Genomic DNA, 25,885 nt, shown 5'->3' with positions numbered 1-25,885 from the left:
CCACCATACCACGCTAATTTTGTATTTTCAGTAGAGATGGAGTTTCTCCATGTTGGTCAGGCTGTCTCAAACTCCCGACCTCATCCTCCCTAAGTGCTGGGATTACAGGCATGAACCACCGCGCCTGGCTATTGATATTTCAATTACAAAAGCCACGAGCTATGTGGAGTTGCCTCGATGATGGGAAAAGCAGTGTATCCCGGCCTGATCTGGACAGAAGTCATCCTCTTCCGAGGAAGTCTTTGATGTGCGGATCCTTAGGCAGCAGATGCAGGGCGCTAAGTACAAGTGACAGCAAGATGGGACCCATCAAAATGCCCGTGCTGACTGGTCAAGTCCTGCCCTTTTCACGGCCACGGTCCTCTGGTGAGGAGTGATAGAGAGTGCCTGGCTATGTCTTTCTTTGATTGAATGCTGTCTCTATTAACGAGGCGAACATCTGCTCCCTGTTGGTATGATGCCTTTTGAAATGTAAGATTAAGTCTTTATTATTATTATTGAGACTGAGTCTCACTCTGTCACCAGGCTGGAGTGTAGTGGTGCAAACTCAGCTCACTGCAACCTCTGCCTGGGTTCAAGGGATTCTCCTGCTTCAGCCTCCCAAGTAGCTGGGACTACAGGTTTGTGCCATCACACCCTCCTAATTTTTGTATTTTTAATAGAGATGGGGTTTCACCCCAGTGGCCAGGCTGGTCTCAAATTCCTGACCTCAAGCAATCCACCCACCTCGCAGCCTCCCAAAGTGCTGGGATTATAGGCGTGAGCCACTACGGCCAAGATGAAGTCTTTTTCTAAGATGTAGTTACTTACGTGAAGGGTGCTTTATACAAGGCAGTAGTTAAGGTGCCTTGCTTCAACAGCATTTTAACATAAAGCCATAAATCCTAAATCCTATTGGTGACAAGCCAAAAAACACCATCTTCAGTCTTCTAAAACGCAGAAGTTGGGCACGGTGGTTCATGCCTGTAATCCCAGCACTTTGGGAGGCCCAGGCAGGTGACCTGCTTGAGGTCAGGAATTCGAGACATGCCTGATAATGGGGTGAAACACCGTCTCTACTACAAATACAAAAATTAGCATGCCGTGGTGGCTCATGCCTGTAATCCCAACACTCGGGAGCCTGAGGCAGGAGAATCGCTTGAACCTGGGAGGCGGAGGCCGCAGTGAGCCGAGATCACGCCACTGCCCTCCAGCCTGGGCAAGAAAGTGAGACTCTGTATTTAAACCAAAAAAAAAAAAAAAAAAACGCAGGAAAGTAGACTTATACAAGACGAAAGTCTGCACTTAATAAGATAAGGAAGTGTAGTAAAGGGGCCCATCTTCAGGGAATAAAGGCAGGCGGGGTGTGCCCCTGTGTTTTAAACTTTTTTCTTGCTCAACAATCCCCAGTATTTTAGGGAAGAATACTTTGGTTTCCTTCACAAGAGGAAAACGTTTCAGTATTGTGTTCCTTGTGGAAACCTTTAATAATATCGGGCGGGACTGAGCCTTGCGGCCGGGAGCGGGACCTCGCGCCTGTAATCCCAGCACTCTGGGAGGCCTAGGCGGACGGGTCACCGGAGGTCCGGAGTTCGAGACCAGCCTGGCCAACAGGGAGAAACCCCGTGTCTACTAAAACAAAACCAGCCGGACGCCGTGGCGCGCGCTGTAGTCCCAGCCACTCGGGAGGCTGAGGCAGGAGAATCGCGCGAACCCGGCAGGTGCAGGCTGCGGAGAGCCGAGATCGCGCCATGCCCTCCAGCCTGGGCACAAGGAGCCAAACTCCGCCTCAAAAAAAAAAAAAAAAAAAAGGGTGCTCGGCAGGAAACTGCCATCAGCCTGCCGGCATCGCCGCCGCCGGCGCCCTCACCCGGGACAGCCCGGCGCCCTCGCCCCGCAGCCCGCGCTGCACGAGCGGACAGCCGCCCCGACCCGCCTGCACAGCCCGTCTTCCTTCCTGAAGCCACTCGGGAGTCGGGGCACAGCGGCGACCCCGGGGGGCCCTTCGCCCGCCCCGACCGCGCACCCGGCCGGCCACCCCTGCGGCCCTCGGGCCCGTGAGGACGCCCACGGCTGGGACGCGGCCGCCCGGGCCTCGCGGGGTGACGAGACGCCTGCGCGCCCGCGCTCCGCCCGCCCTTCCCCCCGCGCGGCTTCCCCTCTCCCCGCTTTCTCCGGCCGCCACGCTTCCTTCCTCCTCCCCGAGCTCCGCACGCTTCCCCTCTCGGGGCCGGGGTCGCCGCGAGGCCGCGGGGCAGGCCGGGTCACGTGGGTCCGGGGTCACGTGGGTCCTGGGTCACGTGCCCGCCTCCATCACGCGCGCGGCGGCGCGGGGCCGGGAGCCGCGGGGAGCGGAGCCGCCCCCGCCCGACGCGCGCGCTCTCGCGAGACCCGCGGGGTCACGTGACGTCGGGGCGCGGCGCAGCTCACGTGACGGGCGCTGCCGGCCGCGGGGTCTCCTTCGTGCCGGCGTCGCGGTGGCGCGGCCTCTCGCGTCCGGGAACGCCGCCGTCCCTCACGCCCGCCCTCGGCGCCCGCGCCCCGCCGCCCCCGCGGCCCAACCGCCTCCCGCGCCCCGGCCCCGGCCCCGGCCGCCCCGCGCCATGGCGGCCTCCGGCTGCGCCCGGCGGCCCCTGCTGCTGCTGCTCGGTGAGGGGGTCGTGGCGGGCCCTGGGGTGCGGGGCGGGGCGGAGACGCGGCCCCCGGGTCTGGGGGGCGGGGGGCTGCCGCTCGCCGTCCCGCGGGCCCCGCACGCTGCTCCCAGCCCCGGCCCCCTCGCCCGCGGGCGGCTCGTCCCCGGCGCCGTCGGGTCGCAAGCGCGGTGGCGGGTGCTCGGGGCACCCGGAGGTCCCGTCCCAGGCCCTGCTCCTGTCGGGGTTGAGCCCCCGAACTCGGCTTTCCTCGGTGTCGCGTCCGAAAGGGAACTTGGAGGGCTCGCTCGGCGTCCGGTGCCTTCGGGACGGCTGCGGTCCGGTCGTCTGGGTTCCCGGCGGGCGGAGGCGGGGAGGTCTAGACGAGGCCGCGCCGCCGAGGGTGGCGGGGGACCGCGGCTCGGGCCCTGCCCGGCTCGGATGGCACCCGGGACGCGGAGAGGCCCGCGCGGGCGTCCCCACCTTTGTACCTGGACCTGTCTCCCCTCGGCGGTGTGGCGCTGCGGGTGTGCGCGTGTCACTGTGAAGTCACCTTTGTGTCAAAATAACGTTTAAAGTTATCTTTGCGACTGTACGAAATTCCGTGGCAGGCCAGACGAGGGAAAGCTGGCGTCAGACTCGCGATGAACGCGTTCGTTTCTAGTGAGTAAGGAGCGCTGCCCTCTTCAGACGGGCAGTCGGTGCTCCGTGCCGAATCGACTGGTGAATTTCGTTCTCATTTATTCTCGGTAACAGCATGCGTGCCGTGTCTTTAAGACAGTCCCGAGGGCCTCCCCCTGCCCCGCCCCCAAACCTCCTTGTGATACGGGAAGATTATCTTAAGTGGCAGTATCTGAAAGGTGATGCAGAATTAAGCTGGGGCAGTGAATGCGAGTTAAGTAGATACAGAAATGCGCTCCCTACACACCTGCCTTCTTTAAATCCCTTATTCGTCCCATCCAACTCTAAAACTGTGTTATGTAAGTCAGTGTGTTTTGGTATCACGTTTTTGTTTCGCTCGTTGTGTGAAATGAATTCTTTGAACTGCGCGGATAGCCACAGAGGTGAACTTACTCCCATAGTAAGCCTGAAGCCTTGCTCAGGGCCTGTGACAGTCAGGTGTCGTTAATGAGAGGAGCTGCGGAAACAAGTTTTGTCATGTCACAACAACTGCATTGTTCTGTTACAGATGCTCACAAGCCTCATGACTTTGATGTTTTGTTTCATGTTTTAAAAACTCACTTTAAAAATGAAGAGAAAAATCCATGACTCCCTAATACTGTGATAGGAATATTGGAATATTGTTCGTGTAGTTAGCCTTCTAAGGTCTGTTCCATTATGTCTTTTAAGTTTTATATTTAAAATCCAACTTTGTTTGTTTGAGATGGAGTCTCGCTCTGGCCCCCAGGCTGGAGTGCAGTGGCCCGATCTTGGCACACTGCAACCTCTGCCTCCTGGGTTCCAGCGATTCTTCTGCCTCCTGAGAAACTGGGATTATAGCCTCGAGCCACCGCGCCTGGCCAATTTTTGTATTTTTAGTAGAGACGGGGTTTCACCATGTTAGGCTGGTCTCAAACACCTTGACCTTGTGATCTACCCACGTTGGCCTCCCAAAGTGCTGGGATTACAGGCGTGAGCCACTGCACCTGGCCCAATTTTTTTGTTGCTTCTTTAGTTGTTTTCACCTCTCCTCTGTGCTTTTTTTTTTTCCCCCCTTTGGATCACTCTGTCACCGAGGCTGGAGTACAGTAGCTCAATCTGGGTTCTCTGCAACCTCTGCCTCCTGAGTTTAAGCAGTCCTCCTGCCTCAGCCTCCCTAGTAGCTGGGACTACAAGCGCATGCCGCGATGCCCAGCTAATTTTTGTATTTTTAGTAGAGGCAGGGTTTCACCATGCTGGCTAGGCTGGTCTGGAACTCCTGACCTCGTGCCTCCCAAAGTGCTGCGATTATAGGCATGAGCCACGGTGCCTGGCCAAAATCTAACTTTAAAAAAAACCCTTTTTAACAACTTTTATTTAAAGGTATTTAAAATGTTTATTTTAATGTGCAATTTCACCAAAAAGCATCTTTAAAAATACTTTTCAATTACTAATTTCCCCTACATTAATAATTAGGCATTGCCTAAAGCTACTGTGTTTGAATACTTAGAAAGCTAAGAAAAGCAGCCGGGCACAGTGGCTCACGCGTGTAATCCACGCACTTTGGAGGCCAAGGTGGGCGGATCACCTGAGGTCGGGAGTTCAAGACCAGCCTGACCAACATGGTGAAACCCCATCTTAAAAAAAAAAAAAAAATCTCAGAAAAACATAAACTGAAACTTTGTCTTGATAGATAGGATTAGCTGTGATTGCATAATGTGACCCTTTAAACCATTAATGTCAGCAGGATAACCTCCTTACCCTTTCCCCATGAACAGCTGTCACTTAGGAGGTTTGAAAAATTTCATACTCGGCTGGGCACAGTGGCTCACGCCTGTAATCCCAGCACTTTGGGAGGCCAAGGCGGGTGGCTCGCCTGAGGTCAGGAGTTTGAGACCAGCCTGGCCAATATGGTGAAACTCTGTCTCTACTAAAAAGTACAGAAATTAGCTAGGTGTGGTGGCAGGCACCGGTAATCCCAGCTACTCAGGAGGCTGATGCAGGAGAATTGCTTGAACCTGGGAGTCGGAGGTTGCAGTGAGCCAAGATCAGACCATTGCATTTCAGCCTGGGCAACAAGAGTGAAACTGTCTCAAAAAAAATTTTGTACTAACTAATGTTACCTTTGATTGTACAAATTGTCAGTTATGCAGTGGAGAGAATGAAGTTATGAGTAGATTGGAGATCAGAATGTCTTTGTAGCCCTGTAGTTTTGAGTTGCATTACGTTAGACCCATCCTGGACTGCGTTCCCCTCTCTCCTCTGTACCCCAGGACTTTTACCGTCTGTGCCTCTGCACCACAGCATCCATTCGGCTGCACTGGGATTAGTCTGTGTATCTCCCTTCCTTAGCTGACACGTGGTAAGTGATGAGCACGTGTATGAAGAGAGGATCAATTCTGTAACAATGTCTCTTAAACCCATGCACAACCTCCGCCTCCCAGGTTCGAGTGATTCTTCTGCCTCAGCCTCCTGAGTAGCTGGGACGACAGGCATGTACCACCATGCCCAGCTGATTTTTATATTTTTAGTAGAGATGGGGTTTCACCATATTGGCCAGGATGCAGGATGGTCTCACACAGATCAGCTTTTTAGAAATACACATACTGCAGCCAGGCACAATGGCTCATGCTTATAATCTCAGTGCTTTGGGAGGCTAAGGCATGAGGATTACTTGAGACCAATGTCTCTACAAAAAAATTATAAAGAAATATATACACTTATACCCTCTAGAGGTTGTGATTCAGTACCTGGGTTGGTATTTTTTTTTCTTTTAATTCTTCGTAAATGTTCATCACTGGTTAAGTAGAATAAAAATACCATTTTTAAAAGAATCAAGCCAAGATTAAGATGTGATTTTTAAATATGCATTAATTTTTTAAAATAAAGTGTGTGTGAGAGAGAGAGAGAGAGAAATGGAGTTTTGCTCTTGTTGCCCAGGCTGTAGTGCAATGGCACAATCTCGGCTCACTGCAGCCTCCACCTCCTGGGTTCATGCAGTTTTTCTGCCTTAGCAGCTGGGATTGCAGGCCTGTGCCACCACACCCAGCTAATTTTGTGTTTTTAGTAGACATGGGGTTTCTCTATGTTGATCAGGCTGGTCTCGAACTCCTCACCTCAGGTGATCCGCCCGCCTTGGCCTTCCAAACTGTTGGGATTACAGGTGTGACCCACCCTGCACAGCCAAAATAAAGTTTTTTACTCATTTCTTCGGATGGTACTCTTTAATGTCAAAAGCAAGTGTTTCTTAATTTTTATTTTTAGTTCCAAAAAATTTATTTTTTTTAAGAGACAGTGTCTTGCTGTGTTTACCAATCTGGTCTAGAACTCCTAGCCTCAAGAAGTCCTCCATTTCAGCCTCTCAAAGTGCTGAGATTACAGGCATGAGCCACTGCACCCAGCCAGTGTTTCCTGATTTCAAGCCTGTTCCTTCAGTCTTCGAGTGCTGGAGAGGCAGTGTGGTTCTGAAGTAGTAGGTGCTGTGGGTCAGAAGACCCCCTGCTAGATCGGGGTCTGCACCACTCACTAGCTGTGTGACCTGGGCGGGGTAGTTGACCTCTTTGCGCCTTAGTCTCCCTGTTGGAGTTGTCATGATAATTGGGATGTGCTTAGAGCAGCACCTGGCACAAAGTGAGTACATTCCAAGTGCTTGTGAAATAAGATCATTTTTTATATTTTGTGTCAATTACTGAGGATCGAATGATGATAGGAACTCTGTGTACCTGTGTGGATGTTTAATAATAGCAGGTATCAAAGCTGGTGTCAGTGCCAGGCACAAGGTGCTCAGGTGCTCCGACAGCCCCGAGGCATTGGCGCACCCTCCTCCTCGTGGGCACGTAGACTGGGGATTGGCTCTGCTACTGGCTATGGTCACACAGCTCCTAAGTGTTGAGGGAGCTGCCCAGAACTGAGGCCTCTGACTCAGAAGCACACATGCTTCCCACAGCGGCAACGGTTTCAGAGAGTAGAATTGCTCCAAGTGGGAGTATTTTGAAGGAAAAAGCCGCAGTTACTCCTTTCTGTGATCCCTGGAGAAGTGATCCTGTTTGTGTGTGAGTCCAGGACTGCTAGAGATAGCAGTCACCAGGAGGCTAGGGCGCCCAGCTTGACGGTGCTGCCAGGAGCCGCCCTGTTTGTTGGCTGTGCCCCCTGTTAGGTTACTGGAAACATTCACCTATTTGAGAAGGGTTTTTTTCATCTTTTTTTCTTAACCAATGCCACTGCTGTGGAATTTTTTTTAAAACTTTTGATCATTAGCATACATGCTGTGGAATTTTTTTTAAAACTTCTGATCATTAGCATACATACATTTCTCTTACTATTCTGTGTGCTAATGCTGTTATTTTCCTCTATACCAAAATTGTCTTCTGAGGGTAAGTTTATTTTAATGACTCAAAATTTCTGGGCCTCTCCAGAGTAACACAAGCATCTTGTGTTGCCGAAGTGTATTTTAAATTTGTTTTAATAATATTTATTTTCCTCTGAAAGCTGAGACCTGGCCAGGTATGGGGCTCATGCCTATAATCCCAGCACTTTGTAGGGCCAAGGCAGGTGGATCACTTGAGGCCAGGAGTTGGAGACCAGCCTGGCCATCATGGCAAAACCCCATCTCCCCTGTCTCTGCTAAACATACAAAAAGTAGCTGGACTTGGTGATACAGACTTGTAGTCCCAGCTACTCAGGAGGCTGAGGCGTGAGAATCGCCTGAACCTGGGAGATGGAGGGCCACTGCACTCCAGCCTGGGCAAGAGTGAGTCTCCAAAAATAAAAAAGCTGAAACGCTCAGTATATTTACTAAATGAAAAAAAAAATGTGTAGTTGAAAAGTGACTCAGTGTGAAATATTTCCTAATGAAGTGCTTTGGGTCAGTAAAAAGTGTTTGAGGAAACTTTTATTTTTGGGCAGCTTAATAAAAACTGGCTTGCGGGTGCTCCCCTGTGGCTGCCCATCCTGTCAGTGGTGGCTGTGAGCCATATGGCTTCTCAGCTGAGGGCAAGGGTGGGCAGTGGCCCCGTCCACGCTAAGTTCCAGTCAGTAGTAAGCCTTTCTCTGGTGTCTGCTGGGTCTGCCTGTCCACTGCTTCTGCCTTTCAGTCATCTGCCATCGCTTCTTTACACTCATTTGATCTCTCACAGGAGTGAGAATATTTTGTTTCTTTTTAGAAACCTTTGCTGTGTGGAAAAGGGATAGAATATTCTGGATTCTCTAGGTTCATTGGAAGTGCTATTAGTATGATCTTGCCTGAGTGTTGACGGGTGTGGGTTGGAAAACCCAGCAAAGCGGACAGTAGGTGGCGGGTTTCCTCGCATGCACTGCTTTGCTTTATTGTCACGTACCACCTTTTCTTGTCCTTTTCTGAGACGGAGTTTCACTCTTGTCACTCAGGCTGGAGTGCAGTGGTGCAGTCTCAGCTCACTGCAGCCTCCACTTCCTGGGTTCAGTCGGTTCTCCTGCCTCAGCCTCCCGAGTAGCTGGGATTACAGGTGACTGCCACCACGCCCAGATAATTTTTATATTTTTAGTAGAGATAGGGCTTCACCATGTTGGGCAGCCTCCCAGGCCAAGGCAGGTGGATCACGAAGTCTTGAACTCCTGACTTTGTGATCCACCTGCCTTGGCTTCCCAAAGTGCTGGGATTACAGGCCTGAGCCACCATACCCAGCAGCACCTTTCCTTTATGGACATAGATTTTGGTATTTCCTTTACCAGAAGCTCAAGAGAAGATAGGTGGGACTTCTGGTCATATGCCTTGCTTTATGCTTGAAGAATAGTTGCTCTAAAGATTTTATTTTGTAAAAGACCCGAGGTTGAAATGAATTGATCTGTTGGAATCCATTACTTTTCCAGGGAATAGGGTTTTCAGTGAAAAGCTGAGCGCCCTCTCTTTCAGTACCGGTCCTCACAATGTTGCCTTAGAGCGACAAATGAGACCCAGGTATGGTGTCATTGGAAGGCTGTGCTGATGAAGTGAGAGATGCGCCCCCAGGTGGTGAGTGCTCACTGGACTGGCGTGCATGAGCTTGTAATGGCAGAGACAAGTGAAAGCATGTCATTTTTGCTTGGTTCACTGTGGTGGCTGGTAGGTGTTTGGCTTCAGAACAAGCAAAAACACCTATTTTTGCTACTCTGTAATGAAAGAACTGTGTAATGTGTGATTTGTACAATTACCAGTGTCTCTACTGTAGTGATCAGATTATATTTGTTGCCAAACATCTTGATCAGGGAAGTGGGGTATGAAAAAGCCAGAAAGGTAATATTTAGCAGTGACCACTGTTAAGCTAGAAAGACTTACAGAGGTTCAGTCCTGTCCCTTTAGTTCAGGATGGGGAAGGGAAGCCACTCCACCAGGTGTGCGGCACTGTGAGGACCTTTCTGAAATTGAACAGAGAGCTCTGCTCTTTTAAGTCCATGGCTTTTTTTTCTTTTTTCTTTTTTTTTTCCCCCCCGAGACGCAGTCTTGCTCTGTCCCCTAGGCTGGAGTGCAGTAGCATGACCTCAGCTTACTGCAACCTCCGCCTCCTGGGTTCAAGCGATTCTCCTGCCTCAGCCTCCTGAGTAGCTGGGACTACAGGTGCGTGCCACCATGCCCGGCTAATTTTTTGTATTAGAGACAGGGTTTCACCATATTGGTCAGGCTGGTCTTGAACTCCTGACCTCCTGATCTGCCGACCTTGGCCTCCCAAAGTGCTGGGGTTACAGGCATGAGCCACTGCGCCTGGCCTGAGTCCGTGGCTTTTCTTGCCATATCACAGTGTGTGAGAAAGAAAACTGACCAAATGTTAAGTAGCAGTTGAGGACCACAGGGAAAGCTACTACAGACTCCCATGGATTTCTGCAGAAGGGCGAGTTGTGCCTTTAAGGCCCACCACATCTTGCGGAGATCCTCTGAGAAATGTGCAGTAATGCATGCCTAGGATGACCCAGAAATTGACATGTGCCTTCCTGATAAGTGCTCTGAAATAAAGCTCTAAATAGCAGTAGACCAGGTTGGCAAACTTGTCAGATGGGTTTAGAGAAAAGAGTTCCAGAATAGTATACGCAAGGGACAGGGCACCAGGTGAACTGGCCGCAGAATCCACGTGTCTGGTTCTTCAGTGGATTTAAGAAACACAGGCTGGGCGTGGTGGCTCTCACCTGTAATCCCAGCACTTTGGGAGGCCAAGACAGGCGGATCACCTGAATTCGGGAGTTCAAGACCAGCCTGGCCAACATGGTAAAACACCGTCTCTATTAAAAATACAAAAATTAGCCAGGTTTGGTGGCACATGCTTGTAATCCCAGCTACTTGGGAGGCTGAGGCAGGAGAATCACTTGAATCCGGAAGGAGGAGGTTAGGAGGTTGCCGTGAGCCGATCATGACACTGCACTCCAGCCTCGGCAGCAGAGCGAGGCTCCGTCTCAAAAACAAAAAAACCCCACCGTAGAATCTTGTAATAAAGCCCATCGCTGCTGCAGCTGTGGAAAATGGAAGTACTCAGTTGTGTTTTCTGAAAAGTTTTTGATGGTCTCCGTCTTCCCGGAATTGACAGGCCTCCTGCATTGTGCGTCATCAGTAGTGTTTGTGGTGAAAAACAGCAACGACACCGCGTGCATAATGGCTAACTTCTCTGCTGCCTTCTCAGTGAACTACGACTCCAAGAGCGGCCCTAAGGTAGGAAGCACCAGGGTACCTCACGCTTCGCCTGTGTGTGTGGGACGATGGTTTTGGAAGTTTCTACCAAGTCTTTGAACAATGGCCCCACCTGAACCTGGTGCTTTCCCTTCTGCGCGTTTCCTCTGGCACAGTGTCCTGTGCTGTCACGTGCTGTGGCTGCTGTCATAGTCACAAGCCTTTCTTTGTGCTGTATCTCACTGTTATGAAGATTTTTCTAGTTTTCTTTTTTTTTTTTTTTTTTTTTGAGATGGAGTCTCGCTCTGTTGCCCAGGCTGGAGCGCAGTGACGTCTGAGCTCACCACACCCTCTACCTCCTGGGTTCAAGCAATTCTCCTGCCTCAGCCTCCTGAGTAGCTGGGACTACAGGTGCCCACCACCATGCCTGGCCAGTTTTCGTGTTTTTAGTAGAGATGGGGTTTTGCCATGTTGGCCAGGCTGGTCTCAAACTCCTGATCTCAAGTGACCTGCCTGCCTCAGCCTCCCAAAGTGTTGTGATTACAGGCGTGAGCCACCACGCCCGGCTCTAGTTTTCTTCATGATTGTCTTTTATAATCATGATGTAATACTTTATTATGTTAGTTTACCATAATTTATTACACACTCTCCTATTGGTAGCTGGTAAATTGTTTTGAATTCTTTTTTTCTTTTTCTTTTCTTTTTTTTTTTTTTTTTTGAGACAGAGTCTTGCTCTGTCGCCAGGCTGCAGTGCAGTGGCACAGTCTTGGCTCACTGCAGCCTCCGCCTCCTGGATTCAAGTGATTCTCCTGCCTCAGCCTCCCTAGTAGCTGGGACTACAGGCACATGCCACCACACCATAGAGACGGGGTTTCACCATGTTGGCCAGGGTGGTCTCTATCTTTTGACCTTGTGATCTGCCCACCTCCCAAAGTGCTAGGATTATAGGCATGAGCCACTGCACCTGGCCTTGAATTCTTTTTCATGCTCTGTGAATGTGGCTTTTTTGCTTTATTTTAGAGAAATTATTATACTCCAAGTAATGTATCTAAATGGTTATTTGACATGCCATGCTACAAACACTGGACTAGTTTGATTAAAGTGTTCCTGAGTAGTTTTGTTGAAATGGCTTTGTGTTTCTATGGGATTACTGAAGCCGTTTGTAATTTAGATTTGTAGCAAATAAGTGGCATGCATTTATTGTGCTTGTTAATGATCTGTTGTAGACATTTCGCATACTCTTTCTGTGTAATGTTTGTTGTTTTGTGTTTGTTTCTTTGAGGCAGGTTCCCACTCTGTGGCCCAGGTTGGGGTGCAGTGGCGTGATCTCAGCTCACTGCAGTCTTGACCTCCCGGGCTTAAGTGACCCTCCCACCTCAGCTCCCCAGGTAGTTGGGACTTCAGGTGCATGCCACCATGCCTGGCTAATTTTTTATATTTTTTGTAGAAACAGAGTTTCTCCATGTTGCCTAGGCTGGTCTCAAGCTCATGAATTCAAGCAGCCCTCTCACCTCGGCCTCCCAAAGTGCAGGGATTACAGGTGTGAGCCACTGTGCCTGGCTATTTTACGTTGGTTCTTTTGAATATATCCCTGAACAAAATTTGATCTTCAGTGCTTTGTTGAAATGATCCTTTTTCCTTTCACACCTCCACGTCAACACTAATCTCTCTACTGCCACTCAGAGGGTCGTGGCAGGCCCAGGACTGCTGGGAGGTCTGAGTGCGTGCTGGGCTTTCTGCCAGCTGCTGGGCCCTTACTGATTCGTTCATGCTGGTCTCTAGCTAAATGTGGCCTCTGTCAAAACTGAAGAAAAAGGCTGGGCTCGGTGGCTCACGCCTGTAATCCCAGCACTTTGGGAGGCCAAGGCAAGTGGATCACCTGAGGTCAGGAGTTTGAGACTAGTCAGGCCAACATGGTGAAACCCTGTCTCTACTAAAAATACAAAAAAAAAAAAAAAAAAAAAAAAAAAAATTAGCCAGACGTGGTGGCAGGGTGCTTGTAAACCTAGCTACTCAGGAGGCTGAAGTAGGAGAATCAGTTGAACCTGGGAGGCAGAGGTTGCAGTGAGCCAAGATCGTACCATCGCACTCCAGCCTGGGCAATAAGAGCGAAACTCCGTCTCAAAACAAACAAACAAAACACTGAAAACTGAGAAGGTTTTGTCCTATGAAAATGTCTCAGGGCTGGGCGTGATGGCTCATGCTTGTAATCCCAGCACTTTGGAATTTTTGAGAGGCTAAGAGGATCACTTGAGCCCAGGAGTTGCAGACCAGCCTGGACAATATATCAAGGTCATATCTCTCTTAAAAGGCCAGACATGGTGGCGTGTGCCTGTGGTCCCAGCTGCTTGGGAGGCTGAGGTAGGAGGATTCCTTGAGCTTGAGAGGTCAAGGCTGCAGTGAGCTATGATCTTGCCATTGCACTCCAGCCTGGGTGACAAGAGTTGAGACAGTCTTAAAAAAAAAAAAGTCTCAAATTATAAATACTTGTCAAAGCTTTTTTTCTTTTTTTCTGAGACAGAGTTGCACTCTGTCCACCAGGCATCTGGAGTACAGTGCCAAGATCTTGGCTCACTGTGTCCTCCGCCTCTCAGGTCTGAGCAAGTCTCCTGCCTCAGCCTCCTGAGTAGCTGGGATTACAGGCATGCACCACCTCACCTAGCTAATTTTTGTGTTTTTAGTAGAGACGGGGTTTCTCCATGTTGGTCAGGCTGGTCTCAAACTCTCGACCTCAGGTGATCTGCCCGCCTTGGCCTCCCAAGGTACTGAGATTACAGGTGTGCTCCGCCATACCTGGCCTCCTCCGTACCTGGCCTCCAAGCATTTTTTTATTTAATCACTTTTTAAATATTTGGTCTTGGTGGTTGGATTTTTAATATTTTTTTTATAAATTATGTTTCAAAATGAGGCCACCTATATGCTGATAAGCACTTTATTATCTCACAAAACGTCTATCACCTTGTGTAGTTTTTTTTGCCGTTTTTTGGACCACGTAGTATACTGCTTCACTGTCGTTCATTTGACCTGTCCAGTTTATTTTGATGAACGTAGGTGGTTTTCCAAACACTTCTGCAATAAACACCTTCTTTGTTTAAAGAAACATGATTTAAATGAACATTTCAATAGCAAAAAAAGTAGTGATAGCTTTTCTCAAATATTTATCTCACCCTGAAACTGGTATGAATTGTTTCAATTTCAAGACACTTTAAATGCTCTTAGAAATTATATTAATAGAAATTGAGTCTATGGAGTTGTTTTGTTTAGAGGCAGGGTCTTGCTGTGTTGCCCAGGCTGGAGTGCAGTGGAGCAGTCGTAGTTCACTGCAGCCTCAAACCTAGGCTCAAGCAATCCCCCTGCCTTAGCCTCCTGAGTAGCGGGGATTGCAGGCGGACACCACCATGTCTGATTGATTTGTTTTGTCTTTGTAGAGCTAGGGTATTGCCATGTTGCCCAGGCTGGTCTTGATCTCCTGGGCTCAAGCAATCCTCCCACCTCAGCCTCCCAGAGTGCTGGAATTACAGGTGTGAGCCACCACACCCAGCTACAAATTTTTGATTGCATGAATAATTAAGCCAACTTTCTCTTAGACTTGAAATACTTTTTAGTCTGTTTACTGACATGTAGTACTAACGTTTTTTGTTTTTTTTTTTGTTTATGTTAAAAATGAATATCTCAGTAGTGATATCTCAGGTAGAAATGGAGTATAAGTTTATATCAGACTTACAGAAAATCTTTCTTTGAACTTTTAATAACCAGAACCCAATTGGGTTGTATTTAATTGTGTTTGTTCTAGAATGTGACCTTTGACCTGCCATCAGATGCAGCAATGCTCAACAGCAGCTCCTGTGGAAAAGAGAACACTTCTGACCCCAGTCTCGTGATTGGTTTTGGAAAGGAACACATGCTAACCCTCAAGTTCACGAGAAATGCAACACGTTACAGTGTCCAGCTGATGAGTTTTGTTTATAACTTGTCAGACACACACCTTTTCCCCAATGCAAGCTCCAATGGTAAGGACCACAATGGGCTGATTGTGAATTGATAGAAAATTGGGTTGGAGGATTGTCTAAAGTTACGTTTAACTAAGTATTACAGGCTGGGTGTGGTAGCTCACGCTTGTAATCCTAGCCCTTTGGGAGGCTGAGGCAGACGGATCACTTGAATCCAGGAGTTTGAGACCAGCCTGGCCAACATTGCGAAACTCTGTCTCTACTAAAAATATAAAAATTAGCCAGGTGTGGTGGCAGGGGCGCCTGTAATCCCAGCTACTTGGGAGGCTGACGCAGGAGAATCGCTTGAACCCAGGAGGCGGAGATTGCAATGAGCCAAGCTCGTGCCACTGCACTCCAGCCTTGGTGACAGAGTGAGACTGTCTCTAAAAACAAAAAAATCACATGGCCGGGTGTAGTGGCTCATGCCTGTGATCCCAGCACTTTGGGAGGCAGGCAGATCACAAGGTCAGGAGTTTGAGACCAGCCTGACCAACATGGTGAAACCCCTTCTCTACTAAAAATACAAACATTAGCCGGGCATGATGGCATGCATCTGTAATCCCAGCTACTCAGGAGGCTGAGGCAGGAGAATCGCATGAACTCGGGACTTGGAGGTTGCAGTGAGCTGAGATTGTGCTACTAAACTCCAGCCTGGGTGATAGAGCAAGAATCCATCTTAAAAAATAATTATAAAATAAAAAATATAAAATACATAAAGTAAACTAAGTATTACAAATACTTTGTAATTGTAATTAGCCAGGTATTTATAATTGTGATTTTTTTTTTTTTTTAAATTAGAAACCAAGACTGTGGAATCTATAACGGACATCAGGGCAGATATAGATAAAAAATACAGATGTGTTAGTGGTACCCAGGTCCACATGAGCAACGTGACCGTCACGCTCCGAGATGCCACCATCCAGGCGTACCTTTCCAACAGCAGCTTCAGCAGGGGAGGTAGGACGCTGACCCTTGACCCTCTGGTGCTAACAATGGGGTGGTTGGGCTGCAGTGACTGTGGGTGACTCACTTCTCTGTGTCCTGGCACTGGGCTCTGTGCTTGGAAGGCGTGTGCACACAGCCAGGGACACATCTCTGCAGAACGTTCTCAGACTTCTTCCTAAATGAGGATGGACACATGTCAATTAAAAAGGGTAGAAGATTGAGGTGAAATGTGCCAGGACAGATAGAAGCTATTGTGTGGTCTCACTCCTGTGGGAGCTAAAGAAGTGGGGCTCAGGGAGGTAGAGAGAATGGTGGTCACCAAGGGTTAGGGGTGAAGTTGGTAAAAAAAAAAAAAAAAAAGATAGTTTCAGGAAGACCAGGTGCAGTGGCTCATGCCTGTAATCCCAGCACTTTGGGAGGCTGAGGTGGGTGGATCATGAGGTCAGGAGTTCAAGACCAGCCTGGCTAATATGGTGAAACCCTGTCTCTACCAAAAATACAAAAATTAGCAGGGCGAAGTGGCAGGCACCTGTAATCCCAGCTACTGAGAGGCTGAGGCAGGAGAATGGCTTGACCCGGAAGGCAGAGGTAGCAATAAGCCTAGATCACACCACTGCACTCTAGCCTGGGAGACGGCAAGAGTCTGTCTCAAAAAAAAAAAAAAAAAAAAAAGTTTCAGGAAGACAGGAGGAATAAGTTGGAGAGATCTCTTGTATAGCATGTGACTGCAGGTAATAATATATTGTGGCTTGAATATTGCTAAGTAGATCTTAATTTTCTCACCATAAAAAGATAAGTATTTGATTAGCTGTCACACAGGTAGATGTATTTCAAAACATGACATACATGGTAAATACGTACAATTATGACTTGAAAATGTCAGAAGGGCAAAGCAGTTGAAACTTTTGTGCCTTCACTGGGCCAGAGATGATGGGATCAGGGTCTCACATCTCTCAGTTGGAGCCAGTTGCCTTTGCACAGAGACCTGGTCTTAATCTGCATCCAGCTCTGGCCGGCCAGCTTAGGGACAGGCGCAGAAAGACCAGCATTGGCTCTCTGAGGAGGTCAGGGCTGCAATGATGCACCTGCTAATCCAGCCGCCGGGCTCTGGGGTTAGGCAGGGTCCAGGCCACCTTGCTCCAAGATTTTGGGCAAAGACCTCTCAGTGTCTTTGCATGTGGGATGAGATTAAAAGCCTTTCTTAGAAGGTTGTTAAGAATTAAGAGAAGTGTATGCAGAGTGTGTATCTCAGCATCTGGCACAGTGTAAGTGGCAAACACCCGGTAAATCATGTTACTGTTGAGCTTCTCTCCGGAGCCTCGAAGTCCAGGCAGGTCATAGGTCATAGGTCATTGTCATTTTGCTGAAGCCTGAGGGCCTGTGCTTTGCCTTAGGGTGGCTCCTGGCTGGTAGAAGTATGTATGGAGACATGACAGCCTTCTCTAATCTTGAGAGCTGCTGTGGAGACCTTTGGTTTGCAGCATTCCTCAGCATTGTTGCTTAAGGCTGAGAAGTGACTGCTAGGCTCCGGGCAGGGGCTGGGGGGATCCTCACGTCGTACCCCTCCCGGAGGAGCCAGGACTCCCGCCAGTCGGCCCCTCACTGTGCTGGGTTGGTCCTGCCCACCTCCGGTTTCCATAGAGCCCATGGCTTTTATGTTTATAAACTTAACATACCAAAAATCAGAAAAAGAATATTTCAGGACACATGAAAATCATGTAAAATTCAGTGTCTATAAATTAAGTTTTCTTGGAACCCAGCCACAGTCATTTATTTACACAGTATCTGTGGCTGCTTGCGCATGAACAGTGGCAGGGCTGTGTTGTCTTCACAGAGCCACAGCCCACAAAGTCTGAAATCCTTCCTTTCTGTGACCGGAAGGCTCTCATTCATCTTGCCCTTGAGTACATCACGCCGTCTTATCTAAGCAAGCTTGGGGACCTCACAGATTTTATTTTTAAAGGAAATGAAGCGTAAGCCAACTTCGAATGGACTTTGCTTTTGGTTTTGCACCTTCTCTCCCGAGGATCTTAAAAGTAGGGCTGATGTGGCTGGGAGGTGGCTCATGCCTGTAATCCCAGCTTAGATGGAGGGAAGCGATGGTAAAACATCTTACCCTGTTGTGTAGGGAAAACTCTCTAATGGCCTCTTTCCTCTGCTTTCACTCTAGCAGCCACCATCAACACAGAAGGCCTCTGTGACCACATATGGCCAAGCTTTTTCCCCACACACCAAGCAGTGGACACCAGCTGGGTGTCCTCTGATTCAGTTCTGACCCCATCTGCCCGGAGAAAGGTCAGGTCCCACAGGGTGAGGGCTCCATCCCCAAGAGCGCCTCCCCCTAGTCCAGTCGGAAATCTGGGCCTCCGGAACTTCTGACCGCCCAGCTTCAAGTTGCGGCTCTCATGACACCCTCTTGGGTTTGATTAAGTTGCTGGAGTGGCTCACAGAACTCAGGGAAACATTTATGGGTTTGTTATAAATGATAGTGGAAAGGACACAGAGGAAGAGACACGGGGGCCAAGGTGTGGGGAGGGGCACGGACGCCAAGCTCCCATGCCCTCCCTTTCCAGGGCGCCACCCTCCAGGAGCCTCCCTGGGGTAAGCCGATTTTGATCTTCCCAAACCCAGTCCCCTTGGGCTTCGGTGGAAGCTTTATGACCTCAGCGTTTCTTCTAGCCAGTAGGGCAGGACCCTGTCTGGGCGGGTCTTAAGACCTACAGTCAGGCCTGGCCAGGTACTCAGACCTGTAATTCCAGCACTTTGGGAGGCTGAGGTGGGTGGATCACTTGAGCCTACAAGGTGGAGACCAACCTGACCAACATGGTGAAACCCCGTCTCTACTAAGAATGCAAAAATTAGCCAGGCGTGGTGGTGCATACCTGTAGCCCCAGCTACTCGGGAGGCTGAGGGAGGAGTATCACTTGAACCTGGGAGGTGGAGGTTGCAGTGAGCCGAGATGGCACCCCTGCACTCCAGCCTGGTGGCAAAGGGAGATTCCATCTCAAAAAAAAAAGAAAAAAAAGACCCATCGGAAAGGCGGGGAAGGTGAGAGTCCTGCCTTAGGACAGGTGAAAGGGGCTGCCCGGAGGCCTGACACACCCAGCATTATAACTGAAGACTAACGGAGGCTGTGATGAAAATCATCCTAATCTCACATACACCCTTGGGGCTCTGAATTGCAGCCTGCAGGTTGGTATGAGTGTCTGCTGCTGCCAGGAGATGAGGAGAGGCCTTCAGAGCACATGGGCTTTGGAAAGACAGCAGTCTGGGAGGACCCGGCTGCACGCTGCTCTCCGGAGGGGGCTGGGGGAGATGTGCCCGTGGCCCTCTGGTTCCCAGGGCTCCCCAGAGGCTCCTGCACCACCATCTCCCCGCGGGCAGTGCAGGGCACTCTGCAGCGTGTTCTGTGATGACCTCTCCCTCCGTGTCCTCGGTAGGAAGGACTTTGGTGTTTTGTATGCGATCAAGGAAGGAGAATGTGAGTTTGCATTTGTAATTCTGGCAGAAGGAAGAGGACATTTTCCACACTTACTTCTCAAGTTCTGACTTTTTAAACTGGTGGTTAGACATGAGGTTTTGTTCGTGTTTCTAGCCTAACTTCTTGTGACCACTTTAAAGAAACAAGGTGGTAAATGAATGTGGATCACAGGTGAAACATTGTCAAAGCAGAGTCGGTCACGCTTTTTTCCTGCGTTGCGTGGCCATCTAGACTGGAGTTTGGAGACTGGCCAGTTTTGATTGGTTTTTGCACATTTAACTTTTGCCTGTTTAGCCGTGTTCTGTAACATTTTATAAAGGAGCAGTCAAGCTGCTTTTTTTGTTTTGAGGCAGGGTCTTTGCTCTGTCTGCCAGGCTGTCGTGCAGTGGCACAGTCAAGCTCACTGCAGCCTCAGCTTCCCAGGCTCAAGTGACCCTCCTGAGTTAGCCTTCTGAATAGCTGGGACTACAGGCACATGCCACCATGCCTGGCTAATTTTTTATTTTTATTTTTATTTGAAACAGTTTCACTCTGTTGCCTAGGCTGGAGTGCAATGGTGCGATCTCGACTGACAGCAACCTCCACCCACCTACACCGGGTTCAAGTGATTCTCCTGCCTCAGCCTCCTGAGTAGCTGGGATTACAGGCACCTACCACTGTGCCTGGCTAATTTTTGTATTTTTAGTAGAGATGTGGTTTCACCATCTTGGCCAGGCTGGTCTTGAACTTCTGACCTCATGATCCACCTGCCTCCAACTCTCAAAGTGCTGAGATTACAGGCGTGAGCCACTGCGCCTGGCCCTGGCTAATTTAAAAACAAAAATGTTTGTGGAGATGGGGTCTGGTCTCGAACTCCTGGGCTCAAGCAATCCTTCATCCTTGGCCTCTGAAAGCACTGGGATTGTAGGCACGAGCCACTGCGCCTGGCAGCCGAGGCTGTTTTGGAAAGGAGTGGTCAACCTGCAGCTTAGCCCAGGGCAGTGAGCGAGGTCTGTGAGCATATCCTGGGTTGGGACGGCTCCCGGTGGCCGTGGCGCCTGTCACTTCAGAGCTTGGTGTGGTTACCGTAGCTCCTCTCTGCCGTCTTCTGCTCTGTCCAGAAAGGGCTTTTACACCGGGGTGCGGGGGGACTCCTGAGTTGTGTGTCTCAGAACCACTTGGGGTGCAGCTGTAGGCGAAGGTTCCTGGCTCTCTCCTCCCCCAAGGCAGAGGGGATGTGAAGGTGGGAATTGGCCGCTGAAAGTTGAGATGGAAGCAGAACCAACAAGTGGCCGATGGAGTTACAGGCAGCAGATTCCCCTCAGGGTTGCCCACCCTGGATATTTGGGGCTCACTTGTGCTGACTAAGCCTAGTGGAGATGTTGAAAAGATCAAATTGGGTAGAAATTATATAAATCCTATTTTTGAGTACCCACAGAAACAAGGTGGTAAAAGAAAGAACCTAATTTCAAGGTTGATGGTGTGTGGGTGTGAGAGTGTCAGCCACAGAAGAGTTGGCAAAGCTCTACCTGGAGTTCAGTCTGCCTTGACTTTCAATATAAATGTGTGTTGTGAACATCTTGGTGGGTCAGATGCTGAAGGACAGAGTCACATTCAGACTGCTTATTGTCCTCAGGGTGCCAGATGGCCACTCTCCACAGACTCCCTGGACTTCTCAGTGTCCTCGGGGTGCCACGTGGCCCCTCTCTGCAGACTCCCTGGACTGCTCAGTGTCCTCGGGGTGCCACGTGGCCCCTCTCCGCAGACTCCCTGGACCACTCAGTGTCCTTGGGGTGCCACGTGGCCCCTGTCTGCAGTCTCTCTGGACTTCTCAGTGTCCTCGGGGTGCCACGTGGCCCCTCTCCACAGACTCCCTCGACCGCTCAGTGTCCTCGGGGTGCCACGTGGTCCCTCTCCGCAGACTCTCTGGACCTCTCAGTGTCCTCGGGGTGCCATGTGGCCCCTGTCTGCAGTCTCTCTGGACTTCTCAGTGTCCTTGGGGGGCCACGTGGCCCCTCTCCACGGACTCCCTGGACTGCACCGTCTTGTCCAGGGTTTCAGATGTACCCACACTTGCTGCCTTCTCCCTAGTGAGGATGCTTGTTCATCCCCCCGACTGCTCCCTCCCCGAATGAAAACCCAAGACAGCTGGCTAGCCTTGCCCACGTTTGCGTCTCTGCTCACACGTGGGGTCCTGCCAGAGGGCCTCCTTGGCTGCTCTGTGTCCCACCTGGCTGGGCTGTGTGTGCTGTGGATCCTCTGTTTTCTTCTGGTTGGTGGTTCCAGCACAATCCTGGCACCCATTTGACAGCTCAGGGAGCAGTGACTGAGTTATCAGCATTTCCTGTGGAGTAGGGTGGCCAGTCACACAGCACAGCCTCCTACGTTCACTCCTTTGTGACAGCGTTCAAGGCCCTCTCACCCTCACTTTAGGAGGGTGGCACAGTGGACACTGTCCAGCCATGGGGCATTCTGGGTGGTGCGAGCTGGAGGCTGAGCATGCCCTGCGAGTCTCTGCCTGCCTCCCTGAGCCGTCTGCTGTCTGCAGGACTCAGCTCTGTCCTGCACGTCTAGAAAGGCATTAGTGAGAGCCACCTTGGGAGTTTCGTTTCTGAGTTTGGATCTTACTGCACCTGCTGCTAATGATGAGAAACCCAGACCTGGATTCCCTCCACTGTACCTGCAGAGACCCGCTGTGACCAAGACGGGCCTTCCCCGACCACAGCGCCGCCCGCACCACCCAGCCCCTCACCCTCACCCGTGCCCGAGAGCCCCTCTGTGGACAAGTACAGCGTGAACGGCACCAACGGGACCTGCCTGCTGGCCAGCATGGGGCTGCAGCTGAACCTCACCTACGAAAGGAAGGACAACACGGTAGGACCAGGGCCTCACCTGGGAGAGAGGGGACTTGGGAGGGGGACAGCGCTGTAGGGTGGGCCTCACCTGAAGGGGAACAGCAGGCCTCTGTAGGCCCGGGGCCTCTGCTCCCTGTGCCCTGAGAGTGCACATCTCTGCAAGTCACGCTTTAAGTTGGGTTGGGAGCTCAGCTTGCGGGACGGGACCCTGTAGGACAAGAGCTGCGGTGTCTGTGTCAGTGAGTCGTCTTGTTAACGCACAGCTTCCTGCTGGTTCTGTTGTCCACGGCTGCTGTCCCAGCAGGCCTGCGGAGCAGTGTGGCCCACGGAGCCTGAACCGTTCACGTGGCCCCTGATAGAACATAAGGTTTCTTTACATGTTTATCATTGAAACATTTCAGTGTTACATGTTTATACTTTTCTTTTGAAATAGTTTTTCTCCCCTAATAGTGACAGGCTGTGGGTTTGTGGGGGCGAGTTTGCAGGGTTGATAGCTGCAGGGTGAGGTGGTGCTGGTGGCAGGGACGCCGCACTCCAAGAGCAGCCGTCACAGTGGTGCGGAGTCGTCTTGGGGTCCCGAAATCTGCGCCAATGTGGATGAGCAGCGTTTCCTTCTGATTTTGTTCAAAACAAATGTGGCCTTGAATTCGTGGTTTCAGGACTGTTTTTCTTTTTTTGAGAGTGTGGAGGACCTGAGCTGGGGTGATGACTTGCTTGTTTGTCTTACACAGACGGTGACAAAGCTTCTCAACATCAACCCCAACAAGACCACGGCCAACGGGAGCTGCGGCGCCCACCTGGTGACCCTGGAGCTGCGCAGCGAGGGTGCCACAGTCCTGCTGTTCCAGTTCGGGATGGTGAGGCTGGGCGTCCCCTTGTGCCCTGGGTCTGCTCATGGGAAGCAGAGTTAGGAACGAGGCAGCCTCACTTTTTTCTGCCTCTTTAAAATCCTGGTTACTCAGCAGTGGATTTGGGCGGGGCTGCCGTGCCCACAGTGGGGTTGCTGCAGGGGTTAGGCTGCTGCTGTGAGGCCACGAGGCCTTCTGGCCTCAGACGCTGCTGCCCCGCGGCTACGGGGTGGCAATTCTGCCCGGAGCACTCCTGTGCCGTGAGCAGCACAGAAAGGAAGAATGTAAATGTCACTCGTCAATCTTTTTAAGTCGCTGTGCAGATGAATTAGCAGTTCAGTTTCTTATCATTTGAACTTTCCAAATCATGCTTTCCTGTGCCGTGAGAGCTCCTGCAGGCCCCACTTCCCAGAGACTGACTCCCTGAAGAGGTCTGGAAGGACCAGCCTGCAGCACAGGGAGGCTCTGTCTCCACAAGGGATCAGACGAGCTCGCCGGGCACAGCGCTGCATGCCTGTGGTCCAGCGACTCGGGAGGCCGCGGCAGGAGGATCGCTTGAGCCCAGGAGTTCAGGCTGCAGTGAGCCGTGACCACACCATTGCGCTCCAGCCTGGGCGACAGAGCAAGACTCTCAGAAAAGGGTCTGGAAGGAACTAACTAAAATTTTCATTCCCCAGAGATACACAGTGCCTTTTGTAGACAGGATGTTCTGTGGTTTTGTGCTAACACTAGAAACATGGGAAGTGAGGTTTTTTACCAAACGACCTTTCAGGTTTGATGATAAATGTTCGAATCTACTCAGTGGTTAAAGATCATCTTTCTTTTTAAGAATGCAAGTTCTAGCCGGTTTTTCCTACAAGGAATCCAGTTGAGTACAATTCTTCCTGACGCCAAAGGTGAGAACCCACAATCACTGGAGCCCCCGCCCCCCACCCAGAGTGTCCCGGAGTCACTTGACTTCTGTGTGTGTTGCAGACCCCACCTTTAAAGCTGCCAACAACTCCCTGAGAGCGCTGCAGGCCACAGTGGGCAATTCCTACAAATGCAACGCCGAGGAGCACGTCCAGGTCACGGAGGCGTTTTCCGTCAACATATTCAAAGTCTGGGTCCAGGCTTTCAAGGTGGAAGGTGGCCAGTTTGGCTCTGGTGAGTGTCGCCGAGGGCAGCTGTCTCAGGGTGTAGAGGACGCGCTTCAGACTCCACCTATGGATATTTAATCGCTTCTGTGTGGGCTGGCGCAACACCCCTGTTCCTCTGCAGGCCATTTCTTCTTCCCGGTCTGAGATTCTAGAGGAAACTCCCCCTGCTTTAGAGAGGCCCAGCGTATCTCTGAGCTAGGAACCCCTGGTATCATTTGAGAGTAAGGGTGTCATCTTAAGAACAGTGGTGGCGTTTCTCCCATGAAAGTTGAATACAAAACCGTCATCCGATGCACTGTGTTCCAGGAAGCCCAGAGGCCCTGGACGCGGCACAGCTGCCCAGCCACAGCCCCTGATTCCAGCCGGGGGAAAAACGTGTGTGGTTTCCCAGCTGTGCAGGGCGCCAGTCTCTGCAGCGGCTTCCCCAGGCGACAGCTGGACCTGGAGCCGTCTGCCAGGGTTCCTCTTGCCTTGTGGCTGATGTGGGGAGTGGTGGGGAGAGGCCTGTTTGCAGGCCCCGTGTGGGTGGAGCCCGACGCTGTCGTGTGTCTTGGCAGTGGAGGAGTGCCTGCTGGACGAGAACAACATGCTGATCCCCATCGCTGTGGGCGGCGCCTTGGCGGGGCTGGTCCTCATCGTCCTCATCGCCTACCTCGTTGGCAGGAAGAGGAGTCACGCCGGCTACCAGACCATCTAGCCCGGCGCAGGCACAGTGGCCACGGGCCTCGTCCTTGCCCTGGCTCAGGGTCCTGTCGAGGGAGGCACACCTTCTGGCACCGTTTCTCAAATCTGCTTCATTCAGTGTGGAGTTCATCTTGCAGCATTTACTATGCACAACAGAGTAACTATTGAAATGACGGTGTTAATTTTGCTAACTGGGTTAAATATTTTGCTAACTGGTTAAACATTAATATTTACCAAAGTAGAACTCTAAGGAAGGGTGGGAGCGCTGCTCTAAATTGGCACTGGCTCAGCTGTCATTTGACTTTAAGATTCTGGTGTTTGGTTTCTTCATTCTTTACTGCACTCAGATTTAAGCCTTACAAAGGGAAGGCCTCCGGCCGCCACTCATCATTAGGCTGACATGCTCACAGTTTCAACAGTAGAGAGGGAAAGTCCTGAGACAGAAGAACTCCAGAGGTGAGCGTCTCAAGAGCTCCAGTTCAGCTTTAAAGGCCAGGACGGGCCGGCCGCATGCGGCTGACGGCCCCGCCCGCGTCCCAGTGGCACTTGGCGGCACGTCCTTGGGCGTTTTCTGATGCTCTGCGGCTCAAGGGCTGGCACTTTTTTAAATATAAAAATGGGTGTTATTTTTATTTTTTTTGTAAAGTGATTTCGGTCTTCTGTTGACATTCAGGGTGATCCTGTTCTGCGCTGTGTACAATGTTAGATAGGTGCGCTCTCCTGGTGTGTCGCCGCGGCTTGGGGGTTGTACACAGGATCGGCTCACGTAACGCATTGCCTGTAACGATGTAATAAAAAGCTTCTTTCTTTTTTGTCTGGGCCTTGTCCTTTTGTCAGCTAAGATGGGACCTCGTGAGAGAGTGGCGGGGGTGAGGCCGGTCTTGACGCTGTGTTAGGGTGTTAGGGAAACGGGGGTGAGGCTGGTCTTGGCGCTGTGATAGGGTGTCAGGGAAACGGGGGTGAGGCCGGTCTTGGCGCTGTGATAGGGTGTCAGGGAAACGGGGGTGAGGCCGGTCTTGGCACAGCCTGGCGTTGGGAGAGCTGGTGTGGCCATTCTTACGGACGGTAGTTTGAGGTAGTTGGATGTCTCAGGATCTGGCTTTGC

At 50.8% G+C, this 25,885-nt stretch overlaps 1 protein-coding gene across 1 annotated transcript; it reads left to right on the top strand.

Moving 5' to 3' along the window:
• The first annotated feature begins 2,386 nt into the window (after positions 1–2,386).
• Positions 2,387–25,592, top strand: LAMP1 (lysosomal associated membrane protein 1). The gene is made up of 9 exons (XM_039473265.2): positions 2,387–2,628; positions 10,778–10,899; positions 14,651–14,867; positions 15,648–15,806; positions 21,941–22,128; positions 22,841–22,966; positions 23,787–23,853; positions 23,933–24,103; positions 24,654–25,592. Exons 1-9 carry the CDS (start codon positions 2,583–2,585, stop codon positions 24,791–24,793), a joined length of 1,236 nt encoding a protein of 411 aa, XP_039329199.1. The 5' UTR covers positions 2,387–2,582; the 3' UTR covers positions 24,794–25,592.
• The last annotated feature ends 293 nt before the right edge of the window (positions 25,593–25,885 follow it).

Source organism: Saimiri boliviensis, chromosome 16 (assembly GCF_048565385.1).
Source record: "Saimiri boliviensis isolate mSaiBol1 chromosome 16, mSaiBol1.pri, whole genome shotgun sequence".
Classification (NCBI taxonomy): Eukaryota; Metazoa; Chordata; class Mammalia; order Primates; family Cebidae; genus Saimiri; species Saimiri boliviensis.
This window is presented reverse-complemented; position numbering and strand designations above follow the sequence as displayed.